General features: G+C 45.1%; 1 protein-coding gene across 1 annotated transcript; it reads left to right on the top strand.

Annotated features, from left to right (window-relative positions):
- Window positions 1-7,804: 7,804 nt before the first annotated feature.
- On the top strand, window positions 7,805-15,982 carry PLA2G1B (phospholipase A2 group IB; the record flags this gene model as incomplete). The annotated part of the gene is made up of 4 exons (XM_082641021.1): window positions 7,805-7,838; window positions 10,595-10,754; window positions 11,255-11,382; window positions 15,858-15,982. The coding sequence occupies 4 exons, from the start codon at window positions 7,805-7,807 to the stop codon at window positions 15,980-15,982; spliced, it is 447 nt and encodes a 148-aa protein (XP_082497147.1).
- Window positions 15,983-16,617: the final 635 nt, after the last annotated feature.

Below are 16,617 nucleotides of genomic sequence, written 5' to 3'. Positions count from 1 at the left end.
GCGCCCCCCTGCCGTCGTCCCCCCTCTCTGTGTCCTCTCCCCCAGGTCTGAGGCTGGGGTCCTAAGCTCCCTTCCCCATTATAGTCCCTGCCTGTGAAAACCCCCTTTGGAGAGTTAATTGTCTGTGTGAGGTGCTTAACCTATTAGCCCTGAGAACACAAAGCAATAATCTTTGTTACCGAGATGCGCGGCTGTTTGTGTTTTTTTGTTTTTTTTTTTGTTGTTTTTTTAAATGTTTCCTAATAAAAGAAAAGCTGCATTTTATTGGTTTTTATTTTTTATTTTCTACACGTTTGAGCTGAGTCATAAGAGACTTAGCTTCCCTCTCCTCCCCTTCCTGTGATTCCCCCACCCCACTGGGCCCATCCATGGGCTCAGGGCCCTGGAATTCCGTTTTCTGATTTGTTTGGGAAATTTTTTTAAAAGATGTTACACGGTGTTTCGAAGCCAGCAAGTTACCACCCTCCGGTGTCTCTTCTCTCCACATCTGTAACTTCTTTTTCCAGGTTTTATTTTCAGTTTTAAATTCCTAATAAATTATTTGAAAACGGACCTGAGCTTGTGAGTGTCTTGCATCTCTGTGCGTTCAGGTATAGGTACCCCAACGATACCCTGTTTTCCCTTAACTTCTCCTATTTTCCTCCTGGAATAATCTTCACTTTCCACTCGACCCAGCTCCCATCTCCAACTTCTTCATCAGCCTCAAAAGCTTAGTGTTGATGATGAGATACCACTTCACACCCATTAAGATGGCCATCATCAAAAAAACCCAGAAAATAACAAATGTTGGTGAGGATGTGGAGAAATCGGAGCCCCTGTGCCTTGCTAGTAGGAATGTAAAATGGCACAGCTACTATGGAAGATAGTTTGGTGGTTCTTCAAAAAGCTAAACATTGAATTACGATCCAACAATTCCACTCCTGGGTATACACCCAAAGGAATTGAAAGCAGGGACTCAGATACTTGTACACCAATGTTCATAGCAGCATTATTCACAATAGCCAAAAGGTGGAAACAATCCAAGTATCCATCAACAGATGAATGGATAAACATGGTCTTTCCATACAGTGGAATATTATTCAGCCATAAAAAGGAATGAAGGACTGATACGTGCTACAACATGGATGAACCTTGAAGAATTATGCTAAATGAAAGAAGCCAGACACAAAAGGACAAATACTGTATGATTCCACACATTTGAGGTACCTAGAATTGGCAAATTCATAGAGACAGAATGGGAGTAGGGAGTTACTCCTTAGTGGTTCCAGAGTTTCTGTTTGGGATAATGAAAATGCTTTATAAATAGGTAGTGCACAACATTGTGAATTTAATTAATGCCACTGATTGTACATTGAAAAGTAGCAAATTGGTGAGGGGCTGTAAAAAAAACGGTAAATTTTGTTATGTACATTTTACCACTTTTTTTTTTTAAGCTTAGCATCAGACCCCTTGCTCTGGTTTGCCTTTAACTCAGAGAATCCTAAGAGGGTGAGATGGGAAAAGCAGCTCAGGTGGAGGTGGGTATCGCCAAATGGTTAGATGTGGGGTTTCCAACACCTGGCTCCTCCCCTTCCTCGCTGAGCTTCCTCTGCCTCTCTGAGCCTCAATTTCCCCATCTATTAAAGGGGATGATAAAGAAGCCAGGCGTAAAAGGCCACGTATTATAAGATTCCATTTATATGAAATATCCAGGAGCCACAGAGTTAGAAAACAGGTTTGTTGGGGCTGGAGGGAGGGAGGCAATGGGGAGTAAATGCTTAATGGTTAAGGGATTTCCTCTGGGGTGATGGAAATATTTTGGAACTAGAGGCGGTGGTGGCGCGACATTGTGGATGTGCTGAAAGCCACTGAATGGCTCTTTTTTTAAATTTATTAATTAATTTATTTTTGTCTGGGTTGGCTCTTCGTTGCTGCGCGTGGGCTTTCTCTAGTTGCGGCAAGCGGGGGCTACTCTTCGTTGCGGTGCGCGGGCTTCTCATTGCGGTGGCTTCTCTTATTACAGAGCACGGGACTCTAGGCACGCGGGCTTCAGCAGCTGTGGCTCGCGGGCTCTAGAGCGCAGGCTCAGTAGTTGTGGCGTACCGGCTTAGTTACTCCGCAGCATGTGGTATCTTCCTGGAGCAGGGCTTGAACCTGTGTCCCCTGCATTGGCAGGCGGATTCTTAACCACTACACCACCAGGGAGGTCCCAATTGCTCACTTTTAAATGGATATTTTTATGTTATGGGGATTTCACCTCAAAAAATTTAAAAAGAGAACCATAAGAGTAACTCGGGTGGTTGTTAATTAAACGGGGAGGGCTGACAGGATTCAACACCAGGCAAGGCACAAAGTAACTGGTTGGTAAACAGTAGCAGCTATTAATCCCAGGCTGCCCCAGGTGCCCGGAAATGCATAATTGGGGCTCAGCAATGGCCGCCCCCCGCCCCCGAGTGGGACTGACAGCTGCGGTTCACACCCTGCGGTTCCCTTAGTGTCTACTGTGCACAAGTCACTCTTAGGCACTGAGAGGGTGACCAACTTGTCCTACTTTGCTGGGGACTTTTCTGGTTTGAAAACAGGAAGCGCTGTATCCCAAGAACCCTTCCATCCCTGGAAGAAAAACAGAATAATTAGTCACCTGAAGGCACTGACTTCATTTGGGTTTGTAGCAGGGCGTCAAGTTCTGCTGAGATCTGAGAGAAGAGTAAGAATTAACTAGGCAAGGCTGGGGGCGGGAGGGGGTGGAGGAGCATACCAGGAGGAGAGACCAGCAGGGGCAAAAGCCTTGAAATGGGAGGAAGCAATAGGACGTCAGTCAAGGAGCTGAGAGAAGGTCCACTGCGTCTAGACAAGAGGGTATCCCACCCCACTACAGGCCAGGAGGTAGGTAGGGGCAGAGCAGACTGGGCCTCTAGGCTGCTTTTGTTTCTTATGTAAGAGCAGCTGAGGAGGTGTGAAGGGTTTTAGGCAATGGGGTGGGAGAGTGATGACATGATGTAATCAGGTTTGCATTTGAAAAGGTCATTAGCCTATACAATAGGGAACAGATTTGAGGGACACCATTGTGGAGGGGAGCACAGAGACACTAAGGAGACTGCTGCAACCATCTGGGCAAGAGATGCTGGGGCAAGGACCAGGGTGTTGGAAGTTGGAAGAAGGGTGTGGCTTGAGAGCTGGATTTGGGATGGGACTGGATGGGGAAAGGGGTGAGGAGAGGGAGTATTGGGGAGAGTTCCTGGGTTTCTGAAGACCTGGACTCTGAAGGTCAGTTTCCCCAGTGGTTGTGCTCAGTTTGAGAAATATTCTCAGCTGAGCTCAGATGCAACTGGAGACAGAGATGGTGTGATAAGAGGAGGGATGAGAATAAGCCCCTTAGGGTGACTCCAGCCAAATTGAACCCAGACCAGTGTTACCTAAAGCCTTTTGGGAACCTCCCAACAGCCACATACTGGGCTCAGTGCTGGACTAAGAGTCAGGAACACGTAGGTTCAAATCCTATCTCCACCACTTTCCAGCTGTGTGACTTTGAGTAAGTTACTTAAGCTCTCTGAAGCTGTTTCATCATCTGTAAAAAGGGGAAGATGATGACAACAATAACTATGCCAGAAGATGGCTGTTAGGCTGAAAAACAACATGGCACTCTTAGCACAGGGCTGAGCACATAGACGCTCTCAGCAAATGGTAGCTGGTAGCTGCTTTGGGGAAGCAGGAGCCGTGTCCAAGGGGCCGAGCAGGTGTGACCTTGCTGGAGTGTGGGTATGTTGTCACCTGAAGGAGTCAAGAAGCTATACTTAGCTGTTCTTTCCACTGGAGAGTGTGTTTTTCCCAGGCTAGGATAAGCTGTACCATACACACCTGTGCATGGGGCAGCAGTGGGTCACGGTACAGAGTATAGTGGCCTGGTGGGCTACTCAGTGACCTGCCAGGTCCATTCCTCTGCCACCTCTGTGTCTCCTGCAGAAGTTTGGATTGTAACATTTAGCACATATCTTTCCAGGGGGAGAGGGTTCCAGTAGGGTTCCACCTCTCCCACCAGGTGCTTTGTCTAAGCCCTGGCATAAATCGCACATGGGAATTTGTCCAGCCTGCCCTTGTGGAAGGCCTCTAGCTGGCTGGGGGAGGGGGAGAGAAGGAGGGAAGCAGGCAGGACTAAACCTCCTTCTGCTCCAGGGGCCTTTGGCACTCCCACCTGCTACTACAATTCCCTGTCATGGGGTGATATTGTGGTATCATAAGCAGCAGATCTAACTTACATCTTGGTCCTGCTGTGTGGTATTGGGGCAGTCACTTAACCTCTCTGAGCCTCCATCATTTCTGTAAAGTGGAGTTTGTCATTGGACCTACCTCAGAGGTCTATGCCAGGTTCTTAGCATGCGACCTGGACTAGTTAGCGGTCAGTAAATGGTAGTTAATACTATTAGCCTTAGAGGACTTTGTAGCACCAGCTACTCCTCCTTCCTCAGACCACCCCCAACAGGAGCAGTGCCTGTTCCTCTGTTTTGTTCTCACCCCAAAGAACCCCACATAAGAGGAATTTAGCATTTTGCTGGCCATGCCTCCCCTTTCCTTGGGCAGCCTTCACTCATTCTGGGGTCTGAAGAGGCAGAACCATTTGTCAGACTGATGTTGGGTCCCGAGCTAACCCTGTTCTTTCTCCAGAAGCTCTCACAGCCCTCCTCCCCACACCTCTGGGCCGGCACTGGGACAGGTGCTATGCTATCCTGAGCAGCGTTGTCCAATAGAACCTTCTGTGATGACGGAGACATTCTATATTTGCACTGTCCAAAACAGCAGCCCCTGGCTACACGTAGCTATTGAACACTGGAAATATGGCTGGTGGGACCGAGAAACTGATTTTCAATATTATTTGATAGTAATGAATTTAAATAGCTACTTGTGGCTAATGGCTACCATATTGGACAGTTGTAGAATGTCTACAGGCAAGCATGAAGAGATGGGTGGCATGAACCCTGGGTCAAATAGGGGCTGAGTCAGGCCCAAGCAAATAAATCACTTCCTCTTTCTGGGCCTTAGTTTCCCCCATCTGCTTACTAAATGTTGTTTCAGTGTTACCGCATTAGCTGAAGGACGTTTCCTGGGGCTCCTGGATTTGGGATGAAACAGGGAAGCCCTTCCAGATGGATTTCTTCTTTCTTGGCTCCAGTGCACGCTCAAGGAAAAAAGTACAGAGAGCTGGAATCATGGGGTGCGTGTGTGAGCAGAGGTCACAGGGTCAGAATTACCGATTCTGCTCTGACTCACACATGACATAACCTAACATAACTTCGCCCAAGGCAGAGGGAAGTGGCTCAGTGGGAAGAGGCAGGTGTGGGTTCAAGTCTTGGCATGGCCGTTTCCAGCTCCACCCCAGGCTGAACCTAATCTAGAAGTTCTCATCTGGAAAGTGTCCTCATCTGGAAAGTGTCCTCATCTGGAAAGTGCCCAAGATGCATCCCAAGACAAGAGATGATCAAACCTAACACAGCCATTGGATGAAAATGACACTTTACCTCTGTGATCTTCCTTCCCCAAACCCATTAACCAATCCCCAGTCTTATCATGAGAAAAACATCAGACAAATTCCAATAGAGGATACACCTGACCAGTAGCCCTCCAAACTCCCCAGGTCCTCAACAGCAGGCAGTCTGAGAAATTGCCATGGCCCAGAGGGGCCTAAGGAGACAACTTAATATAATGTGCTATCTTGGATTGGATCCTGGAACAGAACAAGAACATGTGGTAAAAACTAAGGAAATTGGGCTTCCCTGTTGGCGCACTGGTTAAGAATCTGCCAGCCAATGCAGGGGACAGGGGTTCGAGCCCTAGTCTGGGAAGATCCCACATGCCATGGACCAACTATGCCCATGTGCCACAACTACTGAGCCTGCGCTCTAGAGCCTGCAAGCCACAACCACTGAGCCTGCGTGCCACATCTACTGAAGCCCACACGCCTAGAGCCTGTGCTCCGCAACAAGAGAAGCCACCGCAATGAGGAGCCTGCACATCGCAAGGAAGAGTAGCCCCGCTCACCACAACTAGAGAAAGCCCGCACGCAGCAACAAAGACCCAACAGCCAAAAGTAAAAATAAATAAAATAAATTTATATTAAAAAAACTAAGGAAATCTGAATAAGCTATGGACCTCAGTTTATTAACATTATTATTATTTTTTTTTTTTTGCGGTACACAGGCCTCTCACTGTTGTGGCCTCTCCCGTTGTGGAGCACAGGCTCCGGACACGCAGGCTCAGCGGCCATGGCTCACGCGCCCAGCCGCTCCGCGGCATGTGGAATCCTCCCGGACCGGGGCACAAACCCGTGTCCACTGCATCGGCAGGTGGACTCTCAACCACTGCGCCACCAGGGAAGCCCTAACATTATTTTTGATAGTGATAATATATCAGTATTGCTTCACTAATCATAACAAAGTACATACTAATGTAAGATATTAATAACAGGTGAAACTATAGGTGAGGCTGTGGCGGGGTGGGGGCAGGTGGCAGGAGAGCATGAGGGAATTCTCTGCTCAAGAAAAATAAGTAAATGAATAGATAAATAAATGAAAATAAAACAATAGGGTCTCCGTAACTCACAGGGTTGTTGCAGAGATCACATAAGAACCAAATGGGAGAGCACCAAGTAAACCAATTATAAAATATTGTATATTATGTGAAATATCCAGAATAGGTAAATCTATAGAGACAGAAAGCAGATTAGTGGTTGCTGAGGGCTGGGGGAAGGTGACTGCTAATGAGGACAGGGTTTCCTTTGGGGAGAATGAAAATCTTCTAGAGTTAGGTAGAGATGGTCGTTGCACAACTCTGTGAATGTACTACATGCCACTGAATTGTTCACTTTAAAAATAAAATGGAGGAGTTCCCCGGCAGTCCTGTGGTTATGACTCCCTCTGCACTCCCACTGCAGAGGACATGGGTTCGATTCCTGGTCGGAGAACTAAGATCCCACATGCCGCGTGGTGCGGCCAAATAAATAAATAAATAAAATTTTAAAATGGTTAATATTATAATAAATAACTATATAAATAAATAATACTAAAGTCTTACAATGTGAATTTCACCTAAAAATGTTATTTAGACCTTTGGTATGACAATTCTAAAACCCTTTTTATTCTACAAGTCAGATCCAAGCCTTTAGGATTCCAAAGCCCAGGGTTTTCTTACAAGCCCACTGTGGGGAATGGGGAGAGGGAAGTGGTATTGATGTAGTGGGGAAAAAATTAAATGTGTGCCTTAGAATCAGATATACCTAAGTCTGAGCCCCTGCTTTGCCATTTGCTAGCTGTGTGACCTGAGGCAAGTTGCTTCACCTCTCTGAACCTGCTTCCTCATCAGCAAAGTGCATAATTCATGGGAACCATTCAACGAGACCCACAGCCCAGACTCAAGCACATGAGAGAACATGGAGGCAACCGTCAATTCCTTCCCATCCCCCTTCTCCCGGTTGTTCAATGGGGTTGACAGCTTTGCCACACATACACACACACACACACACAAATGATGAAGCTGGGCTGAGTGCAAAGGGGTGGGTGTGAGGGTCAAGATTCCAAGATGTGCACCTCCAGAAATAATCCCTTTCATTCAAAAGCACTGATGACAAATATGTACACTACTTCCAATGCCCCCCAGCTGCCAGGGCTTGCTTGTTGTTCAGGATTATTTCTGCAACAGACAGACTCAAGGCCAACCCAGAGTCAGCAGGGGGCAAAGCAAACACTACAGTCTTATCTTGGGGCAGTGGGGCAGCTATAAGAAGGGAGGCCATAGTGACATTAGTCTCTTCTCTTGCTCACCAACTGACAACAGGATGAAACTCCTCGTGTTGGCTGCTCTGCTCACAGGTAGGCGAGTCCCCCCCAGCTCCACACCTTCCTGAGCTGAGATCTCTCTCCTCTGCAATGGGGGCCACGTGTCACAAGGCTGGCCAGACCTGGAGTCTTTTTCAGGGCTCACCGTGGGGCTTAAGAGGTCCCATATTGGGGTCCCCTCAAATCCCCCCCGTGGCTGGCACCCTTTCAACCTTCAGGTCTGAACTCAGATGACCCATCTCAGAAAGGCTTACCCCTTCCATCCCAGCTAAGGGAGCCCCCTCACCTTTTCCCCTACCACATGGCCTCGGTACTAGGTCTTCTCAGCACCTGTCTTTGCCTGCAGCACGTCTGTTGTTGATTCATTTCTTTCTTTATCCCACACCCGCACATAAGCATGGGCTCCATGAGAGCAGGAATAGTGCTGTTTGCACTATTTATTTAATGAACTAATAGAATCAGAATTCACTAGAATTCAAATCCCACCCCATTCAGCCATTGTTCATTCATTCACTCAACATCTATGGTATCACAGCCTCTAAGGCATCAGGCTCGGTGTTGAGACTGGGGACTCAGAGATGAACAAGCCATGCTCCCCGTCCAAGGAGCACGCACGCCCGCGCACACACACAAGCAGTAGTTTTGTGCAGGTCTGGCCTCTGCAAAGAGCAGAGCTGGCTGGATCAGAAAGAAAGTGGAGGGAAGTAGAAGGGGGGGGGTCTGGAGATGGGCCACGGTAGCCAGGCCACTCCCATCTGAGCAGGCTCCAGGCTCTGCTCCTGGACACAGCCTCTGTGGGCTGCCACCGTGGAGGCTGCTTTTGGGGGAGAACGACAAGCTGCCGCTCTTCCTTCACCGTGGAGCTTAAGCACATGGAGCGGCTTCAGTGTCCACAGCAGATCAAGCACAGGAAGGGCCTGGTATGGGGCAAAGAGATGACACTGATGGCCGATTGCACAGTATCCCCAAATCATTTAGTGTCATCTTCTCTTTAGGGCACCAAATCTCACAGGTAGGGCTCTACACAGGAGGTAAAGAGGTCCTGCTTCCAAGTAGGCTGTTCCAAGCCTTGTGCTTGATTTGGGCAAACACTCAGCTAGAGGCTGACTTTGAAAGCTTACTTAATAGATAATTATTGAGTACCTACTATGTGCCAGAAACTTTTAAAAATTCACATATTGGGACTTCTCTGGTGGCACAGTGTTTAAGAATCTGCCTGCCAATGCAGGGGACATGGGTTTGAGCTCTGGTCCGGGAAGATCACACATGCTGCGGAACAACTAAGCCAAATAAATAAGTAAATAAAGAAAGAATTACTTTTTAAAAAAATCACATATTGATGATTTCATTCATGTAACTCTTCATATATTTATTGAGTGCTTCCTTTGTGTCAGGCCCTGGGGAATAAAATCCATGAGGTCTGTCCTTGAGGAGTTTATGGTCCTATGAGAGGGAGGCATTAAATAGAGGGATACAGATTGTTCGAGGTACTATAAAGAACATGAAGAAAAGTGGTAGCAGAGGAGCCACTGAGCTTGGGTGGTCAAAGCGCCTCTTTGAAGAGGTAGCATTTAAACCAAGATGTTCCAGCGTTTTGAAAAGTGAGCTGACCAGTGTGCCGGGCAGAGGGAAGAGGAGGTGCGTGGGTCCCGGGGCAGAAAAGAGGTTGTCCTGTTTCCTGTTGAGCATAGAGGCCACACAGGCCTCTCACTATTCCTTACATTCCTGCCCCGCCAACCCTGTCATTCTCCCACCCAACCCTCCGTTTAGATTCCCCTGCCCTACACCAGTTTTTCCACCTTCTAAAACAATATGCGATTTCCTTATTTATTACTTTTATTGCTTATTGTTTTTCTCCCCAACTAGGACATAAACTCAACGAGGTTATAGATTTTTTTATTTGCTCAATGATGTATCTCCAGCTCCCAGGACAGTGACTAGCACATAGTAGGTGCTCAATAAATATTTGCTGGATAAATAACAGGGATAGTTTTAAACTCTCACATGTTCACACAAAAACTAGTACACAAATGTTCATAGCAGCATTATTCATAATATCCAAGGACCTCCCTTGCAGTCCAGTGGTTAAGACTCCGTGCTTCCAATGCTGGGGGCACGGGTTCGATCCCTGGTTGGGGAGCTAAGATCCCAAAAGCTGCATGGCGTGGCCAAAAATAAATAAACATAATAGCCAAAAAGTAGAAACAACCCAAATGTCCATCAAGTGATGAATGGCTAAAAAAAAAGTGGTCTATCTATACAGTGGAACATTATTCAACCATAAAATGGAATGAAGTACTGATACATGTTATAACAAGGATGAACCTCAAATCGTTATGTGAAGTGAAAGAAGCCAGTCACAAAAGGCCATATATTGTATGATTCCATTTATACAAAGCGTTCAGCATAGGGAAATCCATAGAAACTGAAAGCAGATTAGTGGTTGCCAGAAGGCAGGGGGGAAAGGGGAGTGATTGTTAATGGGTACTGGGTATTCTTTTGGGGGTGATGAAAATGTTCTGGAATTAGTAGGGATGGTTGCACAACTCTGTGAATGTTAAAAACCACTGAATTGTACACTTTGGTTAAAATGGTGAGTTTTATGTTTTGTGAGCTGTTAAGAAAATTCCTGTTCACTTTACCAGGTTCCTGTATCCAGCTCTTTTCAGGGTAGGCAGCTGGCCGGGGTCACGGGGACGGCGCGGGGTCTGAGAGAGCAAGCAGGCAGTGGGGTCCCTGGGGCGCCGGCAGCCAACCAGGACGTATTCGAACTTTGTGTCTTCCTGCAGTGGGCGCTGCCCAGAGCGGCATCAGCCCGCGGTCGTTATGGCAGTTCCACGGCATGATCAAGTGCACGATCCCCAGCAGTGACCCCTTGCTGGATTTCAACGACTACGGCTGCTTTTGTGGCCTGGGTGGATCAGGGACCCCTGTGGATGAACTGGACACGTGAGTTGATCTGCCGGGAGAGTATCCCTGGGATGGGGGGAGAGCACAAGCCAAAGATCTCACGAGGCACAGAAAGGAGATTTGCCTATTTGCTGAAGATAACACACGTTCACGTCTTACATAAACGAGAAAAGCCTGAATCCAATGCTCCCTTATCGGGGATGGAAAGCGGAAGGTCGGGGATGTAAAGTAGCGAGTGCTGCTGCCCTCTAGTGGCAGAACTTTGCAACACAAAACATCACTGCAAGGGTTCAATCTTCTGAAGTGGAGAAACCTTCACTGCATCTTCAGAATACAGGCTTGTACTGTATTCCTGAAACCACTTTAAAATCGCCTTCAGTAAACATGAGAAAAGGACTTAATTTTTTCAAGCCGCAGGACCAGTACCTGTCAGAGCAGGTCAGCTAAAACATCCCCACCTGTTCCCGAGGGGGCAGGTTCAGGCGGACCTGCTGCCCTACCCCTGCTTCTCCCTCAACTCTGTCCCTCCCCCTCTCCAGGTGCTGCCAGACACACGACAACTGCTACAGTGAAGCCAAGAAACTAGACAGCTGTACATTCCTCCTGGACAATCCCTACACCGAACACTACTCATACTCGTGTTCCGACAATGAGATCACCTGCAACAGTAGGTTTACCCCCTTGTTGGCTCAAAGGCCCTCAGTAGGCATGGGGAGAAATAATTGTAATGATAGTCACCACTGATTGATCATTTTCTTGGTGTTGGGCAGTGTCTCCTTTAATCCTCGAAACAACCCTATGGGATAGGTACTATATATTATCCCCACTTTGCAGATGAGGAAACTGAGGCTCAGAAGGCTGAGCTAATTGCCCAAGGGCACACAGCCCATAAATGGTGGTGTTTTGTTTTGTTTTTTACATAATTTTTAATTTTTTATTTATTTATTTTTGGCCGCATTGGGTCTTCGTTGCTGTGCGCAGGCTTTCTCTAGTTGCGGCAAGTGGGCGCTACTCTTCGTTGTGGTGCGTGGGCTTCTCATTGCAGTGGCTTCTCTTGTTGCAGAGCACACGCTCTAGGCACGCGGGCTCAGTAGTTGTGGTTCCCGGGCTCTAGAGAACAGGCTCAGTAGTTGTGGCGCATGAGCTTAGTTGCTCTGCGGCATGTGGGATCTTCCTGGACCAGGGCTCAAACCCGTGTCCCCTGCATTGGCAGGCGGATTCTTAACCACTGCACCACCAGGGGAGCCCCGGTGTTTGGCTTTTGCACATAGGTCTATATGACTCCAAAACCTCTGCTTTTAACTGCCATGCCACACTGCTTCATTGTTTCATAAAAAGAGCTAAGAATTAGCACGTATCAGGTTTTCATCGCATGCCAGGTACTAGGCAAGGTGTGTATATGAGATAGGTTTTATTAAGCCCATTTTACAGTTTAGGAAACTGAGGCTCAAAAATAGTCACTTGCCCCAAATCACACAACTTATGAGAGGTAGGGCCAGCATTTGAATTCAGTTGTTTCTGATTTTAAAGGCTCTGGTCTTAACCACTAAGTTATGCAGTGCTCATGGTGAAATGTATCCCTTCATGAAGGCGGTTCTGAAAAGCAGACAATTCAGAGAGGTGTAAGGTATTGTTGTGTGAGACCAGCATTCTGAATTTTCATTGCCCTTCATTTTGCACTCACAGATACATCCCACTTTTTAAAAAACGTACCAACAACACTGGAATAACCATAATCCAACTCCCCAAGTGCCAAGAAAAAAATTACCTGGCATCTCACCATCCTAAGAAATAAATGGTTTCACGCCTCTGTGTTCCTTTTCACCCTTATCTTTGGAATAAGGCTTATGTCATTTTAACTTGGCTAGGCATGTGCCCATCACAAGTCCTTTGCTTCTTCTGCATGAAACACTTCCCACCAGATATCTGATTGAGTCACTCCCTCTTTCTAGATCTTTCTTTAGATGTTGTTTTCTCAGTGAGGTCTTCCCTCAACATGTTCTTTTATTTATTTTTTGTTTTTTGGCCAGGCGCCACGCCCGACCAGGGTTCGAACCCAGGCCCCCTGCAATGGAAGCTCGGGGTTCTAACCACTGGACAGCCAGGGAGTTCCCTCAACGTGTTCTTTTAAATTGCAAACACACTCCCTCCATCTCTCCAGCATTATCCTTTTTCTCTCTGCTTTATTTTCTCCACAGAATTTCTGAACGGCTGATATATTTATGTTATTTCTTCATTTGCTATCTCTCCAATAGAAAGTAGGATTCACAGGGACAGGGATTTTTGTCTGTTTTCTTCATTACTGTATCCCCAGAATCTAGAGCAGAGCCTGGCATCCTGTGGGATGTAAATGTTTGATGAATGCACAGTCTAGATACAATCTTGCATTCTGCGTTTTCTCCCTTATCACCATGTTATGACCATGTTTCCATATTGTTTCATAGTCTTCATTGTTACTTCTTTCATCACTGCATAAAATAGCTTAATTTGCTTACACAGTCTCCTGGTAACAGAGATTTTGGTTGTGCTCCACTTCAGAAAGCCAAATATATGGGAAATCATATTTTTGCCCTACAACTTGATCAGCAAGAGTTTCTTTCTATGGATTCTGTACTCCTTTACGAATTTGATGAAAGCTATAGACACTCTCCCCAGGAGAAACACACACACACACCCCACACATTTTTGCAAATAATTATTTTTAACTGCAACTGCCTTCTCCCCGCAAAAGCAGGTCAAGAAGCCTGCAGCAGAAGATGTTTATTCACATGATTAACAATAACTTGCTACATACACACTATTATATATAAAATAGACAACAAGGACCTACTATATAGCACAGGGAACTATATTCAATATCTTGTAATAACCTATAATGGAAAATAATCTGAAAAAATATATATACATGTATAACTGAATCACTTTTGCTGTACACCTGAAGCTAACACAACATCGTAAATCAACTATACTTCAATAAAAAAATTAAAAGAAAAAAACAATAACTCACTAAATAATTATTTCATTATGCACACTTCATAATCTAGTTAAGCACTAATTTATGCTTTAATGGAGTGGGTGAGGAAAACATTCACGATTTTTAAGAGAAAGGAGCAGAGAAAAACAAAACCTTAATAAGATTATTGAAGGTAAGCAGATATACATAATTAAATTATGGATAATAAAGCTGAAATTTATTTATTTATTTGCATTTTTTAACATCTTTATTGGAATATAATTGCTTTACAATGTTGTGTTAGTTTCTGCTGTATAACAAAGTGAATCAGCTATATGTATACATATATCCCCATATCCCCTCCCTCTTGCGTCTCCCTCCTACCCTCCCTATCCCACCCCTCTAGGTGGTCACAAAGCACTGAGTTGATCTCCCTGTGCTTTGCAGCTGCTTCCCACTAGCTATCTGTTTTACACTTGGTAGTGTATATATGTCCATGCCACTCTCTCACTTCGTCCCAGCTTACCCTTCCCCCTCCCCGTGTCCTCAAGTCCATTCTCTACGTCTGCGTCTTTATTCCTGTCCTGCCCCTAGGTTCTTCAGAACGCTTTTTTTTTTATTCCATATATATGTGTTAGCATATGGTATTTGTTTTTCTCTTTCTGAGTGACTTCACTCTGTATGGCAGACTCTAGGTCCATCCACCTCACTACAAATAACTCAATTTCATTTCTTTTTATGGCTGAGTAATATTCCATTGTACATATGTGCCACATCTTCTTTATCCATTCATCTGTCGATGGACACTTAGGTTGCTTCCATGTCCTGACTATTGTAAACAGAGCTACAATGAACATTGTGGTACATGACTCTTTTTGAATTATGGTTTTCTCAGGGTATATGCCCAGTAGTGGGATTTCTGGGTCACATGGTAGTTCTATTTTTAGTTTTTTAAGGAACCTCCATACTGTTCTCCATAGTGGCTGTATCAATTTACATTCCCACCAACAGTGCAAGAGGGTTCCCTTTTCTCCACACCCTCTCCAGCATTTATTGTTTGTAGATTTTTTGATGATGGGCATTCTGACTGGTGTGAGGTGACACCTCATTGTAGCTTTGATTTGCATTTCTCTAATGATTAGTGATGTTGAGCATCCTTTCATGTGTTTGTTGGCAATCTGTATATCTTCTGTGGAGAAATGTCTGTTTAGGTCTTCTGCCCGTTTTTGGATTGGGTTGTTTGTTTTTTTGATATTGAGCTGCATGTGCTGCTTGTATATTTTGGAGATTAATCCTTTGTCAGTTGCTTCGTTTGCAAATATTTTCTCCCATTCTGAGGGTTGTCTTTTTGTCTTGTTTATGGTTTCCTTTGCTGTGCAAAAGCTTTTAAGTTTCATTAGGTCCCATTTGTTTATTTTGGTTTTTATTTCCATGAAATGTATTTTAAATGTTATTTTTGTTTTTTCTTTTGGTTACAAAAGTAAACAAGGTCAAAGTAATGTAATTTCAAATCCTACAGTAATGTATGTCATGGAAAGAAGAAGGCACCTATAATCCTAATACCCAAGATAACTAGTTAGATGTATTGCCCTTCAAATTTTTTTGGCATATACTATGTATTCTTTCCCTTTAATAAAATATCTTGGAAACATTTCCGCATATAGACATAATTACTATAAATGTCTGTATAATATTGTATTTTAAGGACACTAATTTTTAAAATATGCGCTTTAGAGAAATTGGCTTATGAAAGTTCACTAAGTTGAAATGTACAATACTTTGCTTCCTTGAGTATATGTCATAGTATTTTCCATATGGTTTGCAATTGCTTGCCTATGTTATCAGAGTTCTGTGGTTATATGGGTTTTAAAAGCAGTGAGTACATTTAGAGGTGTGAAATAGACAGAACTTTCCAAAAAGCAGCTATCACACCTAGAATCACCAGATAAAACAGGCTGCCCAGTTAAATTTATTTTCAGATAGACAAGAAATGATTTTTTTAGTCTGTGTCCCAAATATTACATTCATTGTTGATATGAAATTCAAGTATTTTTATTTGCTTTATCTGTCAACCCTAAATTTGCACCAATGGAAGGGCCACCAGATCATTTCAGTGAATTCTTCCTGCCCCTGGATTGTATAAAGCATGAACTGCCTTTGCTCAGTCCTCTGTTCTTGCCCTTCTCCAGGCAAAAACGATGCCTGTGCGGCTTTCATCTGCAACTGTGACCGCACTGCTGCCATCTGCTTCTCAAAGGTCCCATACAACAAGGAGCACAAGAACCTGAACACCGAGAAGTACTGTAAAGCCTGAGTATCGTCCCAGGAAATTGTGATTCCCTACCTGCCCCATGGCTTTCACCTTACACCATGCCCTCCAATAAAGTACCATGTTGAAAGGCCTCCCATTTGGAGATTCTTTTATTCTCTATCTACTGAACACGACTAAATCACTTCCTGGTCCTTTGTGAGCATCAGTCCTTCTAGCCTTGGAGGTTGAATTAGAGGGATATTTCTAGGCAGTGAGTACCATGAGACTTTAATAATGATTAACAACCACTGATAATTTATTCTGTGCCAGAACTGTGTGTCTCTAAATTCCCTGGACAGCCCTATAAGATTATTTATTTATTTATTTATTTATTTATTTATTTATTTATTTATTATTTTTGGCTGTGTTGGGTCTTCGTTGCTGCGCACGGGCTTTCTCTAGTTGCAGCGAGCAGGGGCTACTCTTCGTTGCAGTGCGCGGGCCTCTCATTGTGGTGGCTTCTCTTGTTGCAGAGCACGGGCTCTAGGCACGCGGGCTTCAGTAGTTGTGGCACGTGGGCTCAGTAATTGTGGCTCGCAGGCTCTAGGGTGCAGACTCAGTAGCTGTGGTACACGGGCTCAGTTGCTCCAAGGCATGTGGGATCTTCCCGGACCAGGGCTTGAACTCATGTCCCCTCT

This window comes from Mesoplodon mirus (genome assembly GCF_964341445.2).
Source record: "Mesoplodon mirus genome assembly, chromosome: 13".
NCBI lineage: Eukaryota > Metazoa > Chordata > Mammalia > Artiodactyla > Ziphiidae > Mesoplodon > Mesoplodon mirus.
Note: the sequence above shows the minus strand (reverse complement) of the source record. Positions and strands in the feature narration are given on the sequence as shown.